At 39.6% G+C, this 13,076-nt stretch overlaps 1 protein-coding gene across 1 annotated transcript in view; it reads left to right on the plus strand.

Annotated features, from left to right (window-relative positions):
• Nucleotides 1-1,731, plus strand: part of xylt1 (xylosyltransferase I) — a 78,252-nt gene extending 76,521 nt beyond the window's left edge. Inside the window, exon 11 of the mRNA XM_086296714.1 lies at nt 306-1,731. Within this exon, the coding sequence (XP_086152840.1) occupies nt 306-628 (323 nt within the window). The 3' untranslated portion in view covers nt 629-1,731. The remainder of the gene's footprint in view (nt 1-305) is intronic.
• The last annotated feature ends 11,345 nt before the right edge of the window (nt 1,732-13,076 follow it).

The following is a 13,076-nucleotide window of genomic DNA, read 5'->3' on the forward strand; positions in this document are numbered from 1 at the left end:
AGAAAGTCAGCACTGCAGTAGCCTAACAAACCACATCAAAAGAGAAGATTTAGAGGGTCCAGTTGTAAAAAAAAAAAAAAAATCAATGCAAGCATCCAATTTACACTTTTAAGATAATAAGAAAGAAAGTCACGTTCACTTCTTTGATATTGTACTTTTTCCCTTTTCCCCCTTTTCTCCATGCCCAACTTTTTCCCCCTTCTGCAATCCAATCTGCATTTTTGACCACTGACTACCACCTTTTTTGTTCACTGTCTATAACTTCTTTGTCTGCTCTCTCTTTCTTGCTTCCCACAAACCTCCAGAGGATACTCTGAAGCTCCACAATGGGCCAGCTAAGAATAGCTACATGGAGCAGAGTTTCCACGGCCTCAACCCGGTGCTCAACATCCCTGTCAGTCTGAGTTACGTGGAGCAGGCCAAGAGGAACGCGGCCCTGACCGGCCCTGAGCTCGAGCGTTGGATAGACAGCCTGGTGGGCGAGTTGTGGGAGGCAGCTGACGTCTGTGCTGTGGGCCCTACGGCCTGTCCTGTCATGCAGGCGTGCCCCAAGAGCCCGTGGAGCTCCATGAGCCCAGACCCCAAATCTCAGCTGGGAGCACCTCGTGCCAATGGTCGTATCAGGTAGCAGCAAGGCCTCCAGCTGGACAGGAGGTCGTGGCACTGTTTATCTTTATTTATTTGAGGTGTTTGTTGCAGATGACAGGGGGGTGAGTGTTCTCCATCTCTCGCGGAAGATGTTGAAATCAAAAGAAAAAGTGGATTTTGGGGGGACAGAAAGCGCAGGGGAACATTTTCCGCCCACAATATTCCTTTTTTAGGGGATTATGCTGGCTTTGCTTTCAGTTTCTCTGTGTATTTATTTTTCTTCTCACGGCTGAGTTTTACTGTGATCAAACATTGCAATTTTTAAGCATTTATTTGGCTGCTGAGTGAATTATAAAGTCAGCTTTTAATGCCTCGCACAGGGCACATGGGTCAAGTGAGTGCGGGCTATCGACACTACTAGCAGACCAGGTTCTGCTGCGATAAGGCCTTAGTATTAAGACATACACAAGAAGATAGCTGGGTACTGAATTAAATGTGCCTACTTAGAGTTTATGTCAGCACCAACAAAATGACACAGTGTGTGAGTATTCACATATCCCCAGTTGAACAGATTATTTTGTGCCCACTCAAACATATCGTCAGTAAAAGCAAATTTCTCATTTTTAAGTTTCTTAAGTTTGTACATGAGTAGAACAACTCAAAACGTAGTTCATATCAGTGCCTGATTAGATTGTTGAACGTTTTGTTGCTTGGCTAAATCTTCACAAGTCACATTTTGTTGTAAAACTGCAAAAAACAGAGAAGAAAACAAGTACAGTCACTTTCTCAGAGTAATTGGAGGCTACGGGGTTCTATTAGGAATTTCATGTAGACATTTTAGTGTTAAAAATGTACTAAATTCATAAATGCTTCTTTTGTCATAGTTGTACGATAGCATTTTGAGATTTAGCATTTCCACGGTGCAGTTTTCCACACAAACAAAACACCCAGAGGACAGAACGAGAGCTGTTCTTTTATTTTTTAACCAACTTGCCTCAAACTTGAAACAAAACTATGTCACATTAACCTTAAACGTATTGTCCTGGTTTTACGTGTTGCCTTCTTTTTCTTTATTCCAGTTATTTGAACACCACTTTATGTTGTACATAATTCTACACTAAGTCTCAAAAATGGTGTGGATGGAGGGGGGTGGGGGCGGGGAGGTCCATGAAGTCGCTATTTATTTATAAGTTTCTATAAATACTGATATTTTTAGTCAGTGACTAAATAACTGCAACGCTGCCTTGGCAGCTCGATAAATATTTTTTTGTAAAGAAAGCTGCCTTTATTTACAAAGGCCAACACCCCAAACTTATACTGTACCTTTTTATGGCCCGCACCTATGTGTTAGTCAGTGTTGTCCTGTCTGAATAGATCTTCTTGTCTTGGGTTTCTTACGTGGCCGTTTGCCAAGTGCATCACAAGAGAAAGCCACTCTGACCTGTAAGGTAAAAGGTCAGCTGCCTAACAACCTGAGCAAAAAACAGAAAAGCTGAACAAAAGCAGTCTTCACTAGCGAACACACTGGACGTTGTTTGTAGGAGAAACTGTGCTTTTTTTGGTGTTTAATGGTCGCCGTCGGTTTCAGAATGGTTTGAGTGGTAGTGATCTTCATGCTGTGACAATAATGTACAATTTCAAGTGAATATCATATTGTATCTCTTGATTATAAAGTGACTAATTTATTGGATCGGGTCTGTCGCGCCTTTGCAACCCTACATTTAAAGTACTTTTTCTCTCATCAAGACAATCTCTGGACATTTGAGACAACCTAATTACACTAAGTATGGCACTGTACCACAATAAGAGGTGCGGTCACATATTTGTTTTAACTTGAAATAAGTTTCCTCTGAAGCCAATTAGGTTTTCAATCTGTGATTGTCAACATTGTTTAGTCATCACATGAGCTAAATGAGTGCTTTTGAACAGGCTAATTAGCAGACATTGCTGTTCATTAATGTCAAGTTCACCTTGCCTCTCTGTCAGATGTGTGTATTACGATTGCTATCTCTCCTTCCTCTCAAATCTGCATCGTTTCCGGGGTTAGGTTGTAAAGGGCGGCTTTGTTTTCCACTTTCTAGTGCCATCATGCTCTGTACAATTACATCACACAGTACATTATGATGTAAGCTCAATGACCGTTTTGGAAAAAGTGAAATAATTCAATGTAACTAAATGTGAAAGTCCTATTTTGTAACAAAAATGAATAACAAATGAAGAGGATGTACATAGGTATTTTGTATCGAAATAATGTTTAAAGGGTATTGTACGTGTAAATACAGATGTGGTAAAATGACATTGAAAGTGTTGATAATTGGGCACAAATAGTGAATTGATGGTGTTTATTGATCAAAGTACATAACCTGTTTCAGTGTTTTTGGACAGCTGTGACAACGACCTTGTCCTATTTGCCTCTCAGAGAAAATCACATGCCAGATTGTTGTTGTTCTTACTGGAATGTATTGTTGAGCAACTGTTGCACAAATTTCTCTGACTGACGTTTCCCCGTCGTTCTGATTTTTTCTTTTGTTTTTTCGGGGAGGCTCTGTGTGCCTTAGCTGACTTTTAGAACCTTCTCTGTCCATTGAAATAAAATCCTTATTTTGCTGTTTGTTTTGAACTTATGTGAAGAATACCATGAGTCTGTCAAGTGATTCACTGGTACTGCAACACCAAAATGATGTCTGCTGTTGTATATATCATCAGGCCTTCTGTCATTATCAGCTTTTACTTCTTCCCTTTCAGGGATTTGTTTTGTTGTACTTGACTCGCTTGTTTTACTTTTCTCCAACTGCTTTTTGGAAATAAAATTCTATGGAAAAACAACTCACGGCTCTGTGCTGCTGCAGTGATATATACTATGAAGAATATGGAGGCTGATAACAAAACACTAAGCCACTGACGCATGTTCACACTGTTACTCTATTGTTGCTTATTAAATAGTGTACTTTTGCAGCTCCAGTCGGTTGTACTGGGAATGCAAGGACTCCCCATTCAGCGGTTTAATTTTATTTTACTGTTTATTTATGCGGTTTTAGTGTTGTATGTCAGAACACTAGTCTTTACAACTAAGACACACCAATCGACATGTGATTTAAATTGACATTAAAACTGCACTTATTGAAAGATTAATATTGTTAACTGCACAAATAACGTAAAGTTCAATGCTCACACAGAATTACAAGTATATGATAGTTCTTCTCAACTCTGGAACATGTTTTTCTTTCAGCTCAGCGTTTGGGTTATGCAGCTTCACTGTTTTGGTTAAGCCATGTCATCTCTCACCAGCACTGCTGCCATTATAGACTGTACGTAAAAGATGGTCTTTGTCATGTAACTTCATCTTCCTGTTTTGTGTTTTGAAGTCTCAATTATAGCATTTTGACTACCCCACGTTGGGTTTTTGGTTTTTTTGTTTGTTGGGCCCAGGAGTGATCATATTTGGCCAAGAGGGCAGGGTGGTAAATTATGTACCAACATTAGCAAACTTCAAGAATTAAAATAAAAAACAATTAAAATCCAAAAACGTCATTATGTTGCCAAGCTCCCGTTTAATGACACCACTTAGTGGAGTGACCAACAGTGTTGGGATTTTTACTCACAAAAAGTGTATTATTTCACTTAATTACTAACTTTACTAATAAAGTAATACTGTTTACTGCTCGGTACACTACTACTACTACTTCAGTATGTCCTGAGATGTGGTTTCACATACTTAAGTTAACAGTGTAAACCTAGGCTGCAGGCCTCACACTGATATGAAAAACTACTGTAATGAAGAGCGCACTCACAACATGTTTCTTTCAGTTTTTTAGTTTAGTGCAAAGCTGACAGCAGCCTAACGAGCACAGCAATTAAACCACCTATTCTACTGCAGAAATAGGTACAGGAAGGGGTTAACCAGAATGATCCAGAAAGGTGTTTCATCTATTCAATTCAGTTTTATTTATATAGCGTCAAATCACAACAACAGTCACCTCAAGGCGTTTTATATTGTAAGGTAGACCCTACAATAATACATACAGAGAAAAAAGCCCAACGATCATATAACCCCCATTGAGCAAGCACTTTGGCGACAGTGGGAAGGAAAATCTCCCTTTTAAAAGGACGAAACCTCCAGCAGAACCAGGCTCGGAGGGGCGGGGCGGGGCGGGGCCATTGGGGGCAGGGATAGCTCAGTAGGTAAAGTGGTCGCCCCATGATCGGAAGGTCGGCGGTTCGAATCCACTTAACGGCTACCCTGAGGTACCCCTGAGCAAGGTACCGTCCCTACACACTGCTCCCCGGGCGCCTGCTTAGTGGGCTGCCCACTGCTTCACTGAGTGAATGGGTCAAATGCAGAGAAAAACAAGTAATTTCCCCATGGGGATCAATAAAGTATCCATTATTATTATTATCTGCTGCGACTGGTTGGGCTGAGAGACATGCTGTGGAATCTCCTTGAATTACTTAGCAATTAATGCAGACGCAAAAAGTTTGCATTTCAGCATCTAACTAGCACTACAGAATAGGTTAAACCATCAGCAAAGTAACATTTTACGTGGCTCATAATTTCAAATGCAGCTTTTTAAACAGCTCAATAAATATCCCAAAAAACACAAACTGCACAGTATGTGTTCATTCATCTCTAAACATTAACATGAACTAAGATTTAATGTTTTTCTGAAACTGTACTAATCAGTTTAGTGCAGGCTGAATTTGTCATTTTGCAGTTTTCTGAGACAGTATGTTGGATGCAGAGAGAGATTAGATTCATTCACTGAATTAAACCTTTTATACAACCTCTATAGTTTCCGGTGGTGGGAAATCAGCCGTGTAGCTTGTTAAACATCTGCTTATTTTTTGTTAAATTCAGTTGTCTAAATCCACAAAGAGCGGCAGCACAAGTTAACTGATCACAGCTTGTCTACACCAAAAACTAAGCTGGAGCTTGCAATACAAGGGATTATGTGACTTATTTTCCCTGTTTTTCACAGCACCTTATGTATTAGTGTTTCCCAACAACTGGATATGAGGAGGTTGCAGTGCTACCGCATTTAATGCTAATCACTACCTGTGTTGCATTTTGAAAATCCTGCTTCAGCTGCTTAGCAGTCATATACCTCGCTTGAATATCATTCTCAGTCCTGGGGTCTTCACTGTTAGCTCTGTGAAGCTGGAGGGTGTAGAAAAAGGGTTAGCAGTCGTCCGTGTCTATATTTCCACTGTAAAAGATGTAGATTAATATATTATTTTCACTTTCATTTACATGAACAGAAGTCAAATAATGGCATCTGCATTAAGTACAATGATGTGTGTTACAGAAAAGGTAATGTGATCTCAGCTCTAACATGTCTTTAAGTCTATGGGCATTGATTTACTATTGGAGGCAGTCTCAAGTGGCCCCTCGAGTAACTACAGTTTTTGGTGCTTCAGTGTTGGCTTCATTTTCCACTCCTGGAGCTAGCCCCTTGGTTGCCACCTGTTAAGACCAGCTGTTTTCAGCTAAAAGCTCTGATAAGCCCATTCTACCTTACTTTCTCAGAACCAGACAGCAGGCGGACAAATTTAGTAACAGGCTGGTGAACATGGTGGAGCACTTAGCCGCTAAAGAGCCAAGTATTTCCCTCAAGGGTTGATGGAGAAAAACTGAAGCTTAAAGCTGAAGCTGACAGTAATTAATACACTTTAAAGGGTCCAGAAAGGGAGCTTCAGAAACATCGTGTGCTGAATGTGTAAATTTGAATTGTTTTGTATGTTAGTAAATGGTAAATGGCCTGTATTTATATAGCGCTTTTACTAGTCCCTAAGGACCCCAAAGCGCTTTACATATCCAGTCATCCACCCATTCACACACACATTCACACACTGGTGATGGCAAGCTACATTGTAGCCACAGCCACCCTGGGGCGCACTGACAGAGGCGAGGCTGCCGGACACTGGCGCCACCGGGCCCTCTGACCACCACCAGTAGGCAACGGGTGAAGTGTCTTGCCCAAGGACACAACGACCGAGACTGTCCAAGCCGGGGTTCGAACCGGCAACCTTCCGATTACAAGGCGAACTCCTAACTCTTGAGCCACAATCGCCCTTTTATCAGTAAAACAACTGATAAAAGCATATTTAATGATGAAATAAAAACAATAATGGATACAAATGTAATAACTCCGAATTGAGGGGTACAATCAATTTCAAAAGACTATCCTACTAAATATCACTTAAGAGTGGTTCACTGCAGATAAATCTGTATGTGCTTCACAGTTGGAAATCATTTGGGACATTAACACACACTTCATGCCATAAGTATTTTCCTCAGTCAAACCGAGGAGGTTGAATTGTTAACTGTGGGTACATGTAGTTGCTCCCATATGTTTTCCCCCAAATTAGCTTCAACAATTGTTCTCACACGGATTTTCTAAGCCCACACCCACAGCACAGCATAGCTCTGTGAGCTATGTGGCTACAGGGAAAGTTTTAGTATGTTGAATTAATATTGGCTTCAGTTTACACATTGTGCCCATGAATACCAATACAGCTGTATGCAACGGGGCAAGGCAGACCTGGAAAAACTGCACACTTTTTAAATGAAAATAAGCAAATCTACACAACTAAATAAAACAAAACATCCTTTTATTGGTGTGCTCTTGCGGTTTATTTTATGAACTTTAATTTCACAAAAATAAAACACACTCTAGAGTCAAAACTTGAGGTCTTTACTGTGTTGTGAAGAAATGTCATTAGGAATTGTCAGCTGATGAATTTGCTGACTGTTTGAACCTTGTGGTAACATTTACATCCCTTGAGCAAGTACATGTCGATGTGAGAAAAAAAAAAAAAAAAAAGGTTGTGCCTGCAAAGCAGAAAGGCTGTAAAAAGATCTCAGGGCCCTTCCAGCTGGCAGTTAAAGCAAAGTGGGGAAGTAAAGACAAGATCTGTAAGACTTAGAAAACTGCCTGCCTGTGGTGAGCTTGTTCACAATCAGCAAATATACTGTTGCGTCCAAAAGTACTTAATCTCCAATTTAACAAATTATAGCATTTTACAAATGATATGCGCTTAAACTCTAAGTAAAAACAAAGATGAAAGATGTACATCTAGACCTTAATAGTTGATAATGCCCATTACTGCTTTAATGACAGTCAAAAACCTTATAATCCTTGTTAGCTCACCGTGGCTCAAAAGTTGGGAGTTTGCCTTGTAATCGGAAGGTTGCCGGTTCGAGCCCCGGCTCCGACAGTCTCGGTCGTTGTGTCCTTGGGCAAGACACTTCACCCATTGCCTACTGGTGGTGGTCAGAGGGCCCGGTGGTGCCAGTGTCCGGCAGCCTCGCCTCTGTCAGTGCGCCCCAGGGTGGCTGTGGCTACAATGTAGCTTGCCATCACCAGTGTGTGACTGGGGTGGATGACTGAATGTGTAAAGCACTTTGAGGTCCTTAGGGACTAGTAAAGCGCTATACAAATACAGACCATTTACACTGGTCTTGGGTTCCTCTTTGTTCATGTCAATACAGGAGGATGAAGGACATTATACCACTGACTGACCCCCAAACATGCCTGAAATCCAATAGAAGACCTCTGTAACATTATGTTTTGGTCCATTCGACTCACCAGGTTAGACTGTTCAGCTCAACCCTCAAATGGAACAAGATTCCCAAGACGTTGTTGTGTCATTAGGAGCATGCTCTGACATTGTCAGACATGCATACAAGCACTTAGGGGCCAAGCAGACTACTGAGTAGTCATTTTGAGTTTCTGCAGTAAAATTCCAGCAAAGTGGATGAGCCTGCTTCATCACTTTTTTACTGTCTTTAAATTCAGCTCTCTGTAGGTTGATCATTTTAATTTCAAACGATGTGCATTACCCACTCCATATAGATTTCCAGCATGATTCTTTTTTGCACTAATATATGATGTGTTTTCAGAGCATTACTTTATTTTTTTGAGCAGTATATTTTCTATGTTCTATTGTGAATAAAACATGGGTTTAAAAGATTTTCAAATTGCTGCCTTTTTAAAAATTGACATTTCTTTTCATATTTATTTGCAGTTTAACATACTTCCAATACGGAGCATGAAATTGATGTGTTGCACACAGAGTTTATAGCTATTGCTAATTTTCAACTCTTGTACGGTGGCCCTGAGAGGCCAAACGGACTGCAACTTAAGAAGACACCAGCAATGAGAAAAACGCTGCAAAAGCACACAAAACACAATGGAGATAGGAAAAAAGAAAAAGGAAATACGAAAAAACAGATTTCCAGAAGCACAAGGGAAGTATTTCTGGGGAGACAATGACCCGACGGACCAGTTGCAGGAACCAAAACATGCTAAGAATTGCACTGGGAGACACTTAAAAGAAGTGGAGGATCTATCGGTTTTGTGAGGAAAGAAAAGATGAGAGGTACGTGTGTTAGCCTAACTATTAGCCTAAAAATCCGTCATCAGTATTATATGAATCATGATAAAACACACCTACCATGTTTTGGGTTCCTGCAGCTGGTCCGTCGGGTTATTGTCTCCCCAGAAACACTTCGTTTGTGTTTTTTCCTACTTCCGTTGTGTTTTGTATGCTTTTGCAGGGTCTTTCTTATTGCTGGTGTTTGGCCTCTCAGGGCCAACGTACCCTTGTCCTTTGCTGTAGTGATGGGTCGTTCGCGAACGAAATGGCTCTTAGAGCCGGCTCTTTGACGTGAACGACGCGAGCCGGCTCCTTATCGCGAGCCGGCTCCTTATCGCGAGCCGTCACGTGGGGTTTTTTTTTTTTCTTTCTCTCAGCCTCTCTCTCGCACTTTTTTCCGCTTCACTCTGCACGCGGGCCTTGTGCTTTACGCTGGGCAGAGGGGGGAGGGGCGGTAGTTACACTCAGTAGCACAGGAACAGAGCCAGAGAGAGAGAAAGAGAGGCAGGGACAACAACATTAGAAAGGTATAGTAATCATCCACAACTATTTTCGGTTGCAGATGATAAAGGATTGAGAAAGTTTATTCATGCAGGTCCATATGACAGAGAATATGCATGTTCTTTTAGTTTTCATATTATAATTTATATTTAATTGTGTTGTGGTTTGCAGTGTTTTGTGTTCTTTTCACTTTAAATTTGTGAAAGGAAAAAGCTGAAAATTTAAATAGTTAAAACTTGAAATGTGAATAGTTGATTTTTGTATTATATGATTTATTTATTACATTTTATGTGGAGTGAATAAATAAAAGTATATTTACGGTGGCCCCTAGAGACAAAGCACATACAAACTTCAAATCACGTACGAACTCTGAAGCATGTACAAACTCCAAAACACGTAAAAACACGTACAAACTCCAAAACACGTAAAAACTCCAAAACATGTAAAAACACGTACAAACTCCGAAGCACGTAAAAACTCAGAAGCATATAAAAACTCAGAAGCACATAAAAACTCAGAAGCATATAAAAACTCAGAAGCACATAAAAACTCAAAACACGTACAAAAGACAACAGAAGTGCTCCAGGATGCTGGGCGCAGTGTTGAGCCTTTGTTATCTTGTGGCTACACAAGCCAGCAAGTACCAACGACCGGATTTGGTGTGTGGTAATAACAGGTAAATGAACTTTTTTTTAAATTATTTGAATATATATATGAGTGCCTGTGTATAAATACACAAACAATACACACATGCTTTCAATTGTGTAATTTAAGTGATCTAGTAGCTCTGCTTTGGAAGTTCAGTTCATGCTAGAAATGTGTTTTGGAGTTTGTACGTGTTTTGTCTCTAGGGGCCACCGCATATATTTATATATAAACATATATAAATAAAACCACTTGTTTTTACGTTAGTAATTCCTTTTGTGCATAATTTTATATTATTGTTAATAATAAATTAATTAAAGCAACAAAACAACCTGAAGAGCCGGTTCGGAGCCGAAAGAGCTGGCTCTTTTTAGTGAGCCGAACCGAAAGAGCCGGATCTCTAAAAAGAGCCGGAAATCCCATCACTACTTTGCTGGGCTTTAACACAAACAGCATTACAACACAGTGCATTGTGTCAGTTACCTAAAATCATAATACACTATCACTACAAAATTACAAAGAATTCAGTGTAAAATATAGTGTAAAAAAAGGGAAAGGGAGAAAAAAAAAGAAAAGAAAATTATTTTTAAAAGTATGGATACTAAAAATATAATATGATTATCTAAAATGACTACAGCTCTGATTTACCTTTAACCAACAATTACTGTGAAAGATTTCATATCTGTGATCAATTTGATTTCAGTTGGACGTGTGTTCCATAGATGACAAGCCTTCATAGAAAATGCCGCTTGCCCTAATTTAGATCTCTGATATAGTATTGTACAGTTGTACATGCTCATACTATTGCGCTCTATGTATCTAGAAAGACTCTCTGGGGCCAGATTGCGTGAGCATTTGAAAACTAATTTAAGAAAACACAAATAAAACTCTCAAGACTAAAGTAGTACAAAATATTTAATTTGCATACAGGATCCCAACCCTCTGATGATGAGATTAAATCAAACTATGTGGTATTTAAATACTGCAGAAGAAGATATATTTTAGGTGAAGAAACAAATAGAAATTTATGTACAAATTAAACTTTAAGAAATGTAACTTAATTTAACTTAACTAGCACTGAATCCTTTATGTTTTCTCTTCATTTTCTATGTCATTGATTTTGTTCTTACTATTCCAGATTAACTTTAATATAAGTATTTGTAAGACCTGGAAACGATAGATGAAAGAAACTGTCCATTAATTTACATCACATTCTTAAGAGAAAACATTATATGTATTTACGTCATCGTCGTAATATTTGCCAAAACTTTTGCGTCATTCATATGATGCAGAGTAACAGTCATTCTGCCAGCAGCATTGAAAAACAAAAGCAGAAGCCTGTCAGTAGATAAAGAAACCGATGTGTATGTGCGTGTGTGTGTGCGCGCGCGTGTGTATCCCCTGGAGGCTTTCCAACATAAGGCAGTACTGTCCAGTGTTTGACAGGCGTTGATCAAAGGAACAGTGCCAACAGATCCTATTTACTGTCCCGTAAGATAGATTAGGTCCACTGGGACACGCAGTCTAATTAGTCCACACTTACAGTGTTGTACGTTTATGTGTGTGGAGGTGTGCACATGCTACTGAGTAATAAAGTACTAAAGTCACAAAAATATAGCACGCAGGTTTACATCCATGTGTGGGTGTGATGTTTAACATGGATGTGAAGTGTCGCTGCTGAATTCACAGGCAGCAAGGCAAGCAGTATTATGTTTGTTCGACTATGATGTGAAACACTAAAAGCTATCCTGCTGGTGTTGAGAGGAAATGACTCGGATTAATAGCACATAAACATTTTGATGATCATTTTAAGCTTTTAACTCTAGCTCAGTGACACACGCTGCTTGATTAACAAGCATCTCTTTACGCACAGAGCCTGTAATAACAGTGATGGAAGACATCTTTCTCACTTTGGTAACATCTGCACGAGAAGAGCAGAAGAAGCCTTTTTGTGAATACATTTGAGCCACATATAAAGATCACTTTCGATGCACGATGTGTACATTTTATTCTTAAAACCACATTTGTATTAAGTGATAACACATGTTTTGTGCCAATCTGAAAGGACAAAGGCTGTTTTTCACTGCAAACAAAAATTTAATTTTCACTAGATTGGTAGAAGAACATGTTTTCATTGTTGTCTGCATATCTCTTAAATGTTAACTGATTTATTGATCTTAACAGGAAGCATTTACTGAGCTGATACTTTCTGCTTTATAGATTATTCCTCTGTTCCACGAGCCCTCGGTGTTGTTGTAAAGACTATTAAAAACACATCAGTGAGTCACACTGCTGCAAAGCATGGCTTGTTCCTTCATAACAACGAATATGGGTGCTGTAGTATTTTCCTGTAGCCCTTCTGTCATAAAATATACATCAACCCACAATTGAAAATAGTCTTTAATAAATTCCAGTTTTATGCAAAAAGCAAACACGCACACAAAAATTGCTGTACCCAGCTGCAAAATGATTAAACATGGGCCAAAACAAAATGAATGTTAATTAGTGTCTCTATGTGGTTGTTGGGAGTAACAAAAATATAAAGTATCAACAGCTATATTCCCATTGTTGACTGCACAAGTGACTCATGAAAAAATATTTTTGTGATGAGTAGTTTGCTGCTTTGGTCTCATAATTATTGCCTTACAAATACTTCAAGAAATGTGTGTTTTAACAGTGAGGCACAGAAACTTAGAATATTTGAACATGAGTGCATTCGAGAAATTCATGTATTGATGACCCATGTGGAAGAACATGATCCCAGCGGTGGTAGGATTTAGGACAGGCACCCTCAGGAGTTTAAATGCTGGTGGTGGTGAAGATAAAGATTGAGACTTGAATAGAGCCCTGGCTGAGGTGTCTGAGGTGGAGACGGGGAGGAGGTGGGTTGCACAAAGGAGGGTCTGAAAGGGAGAATGATGGAGAGCAGAGATTTAAACGATGGGAAGAGGAGGCTGATTGGCTCA

Source organism: Aulonocara sp. 'chitande type north' Nkhata Bay, linkage group LG6 (assembly GCF_057382095.1).
Source record: "Aulonocara sp. 'chitande type north' Nkhata Bay isolate Kocher_YH1m ecotype deep benthic linkage group LG6, A_spYH_male_GT1.1, whole genome shotgun sequence".
NCBI lineage: Eukaryota > Metazoa > Chordata > Actinopteri > Cichliformes > Cichlidae > Aulonocara > Aulonocara sp. 'chitande type north' Nkhata Bay.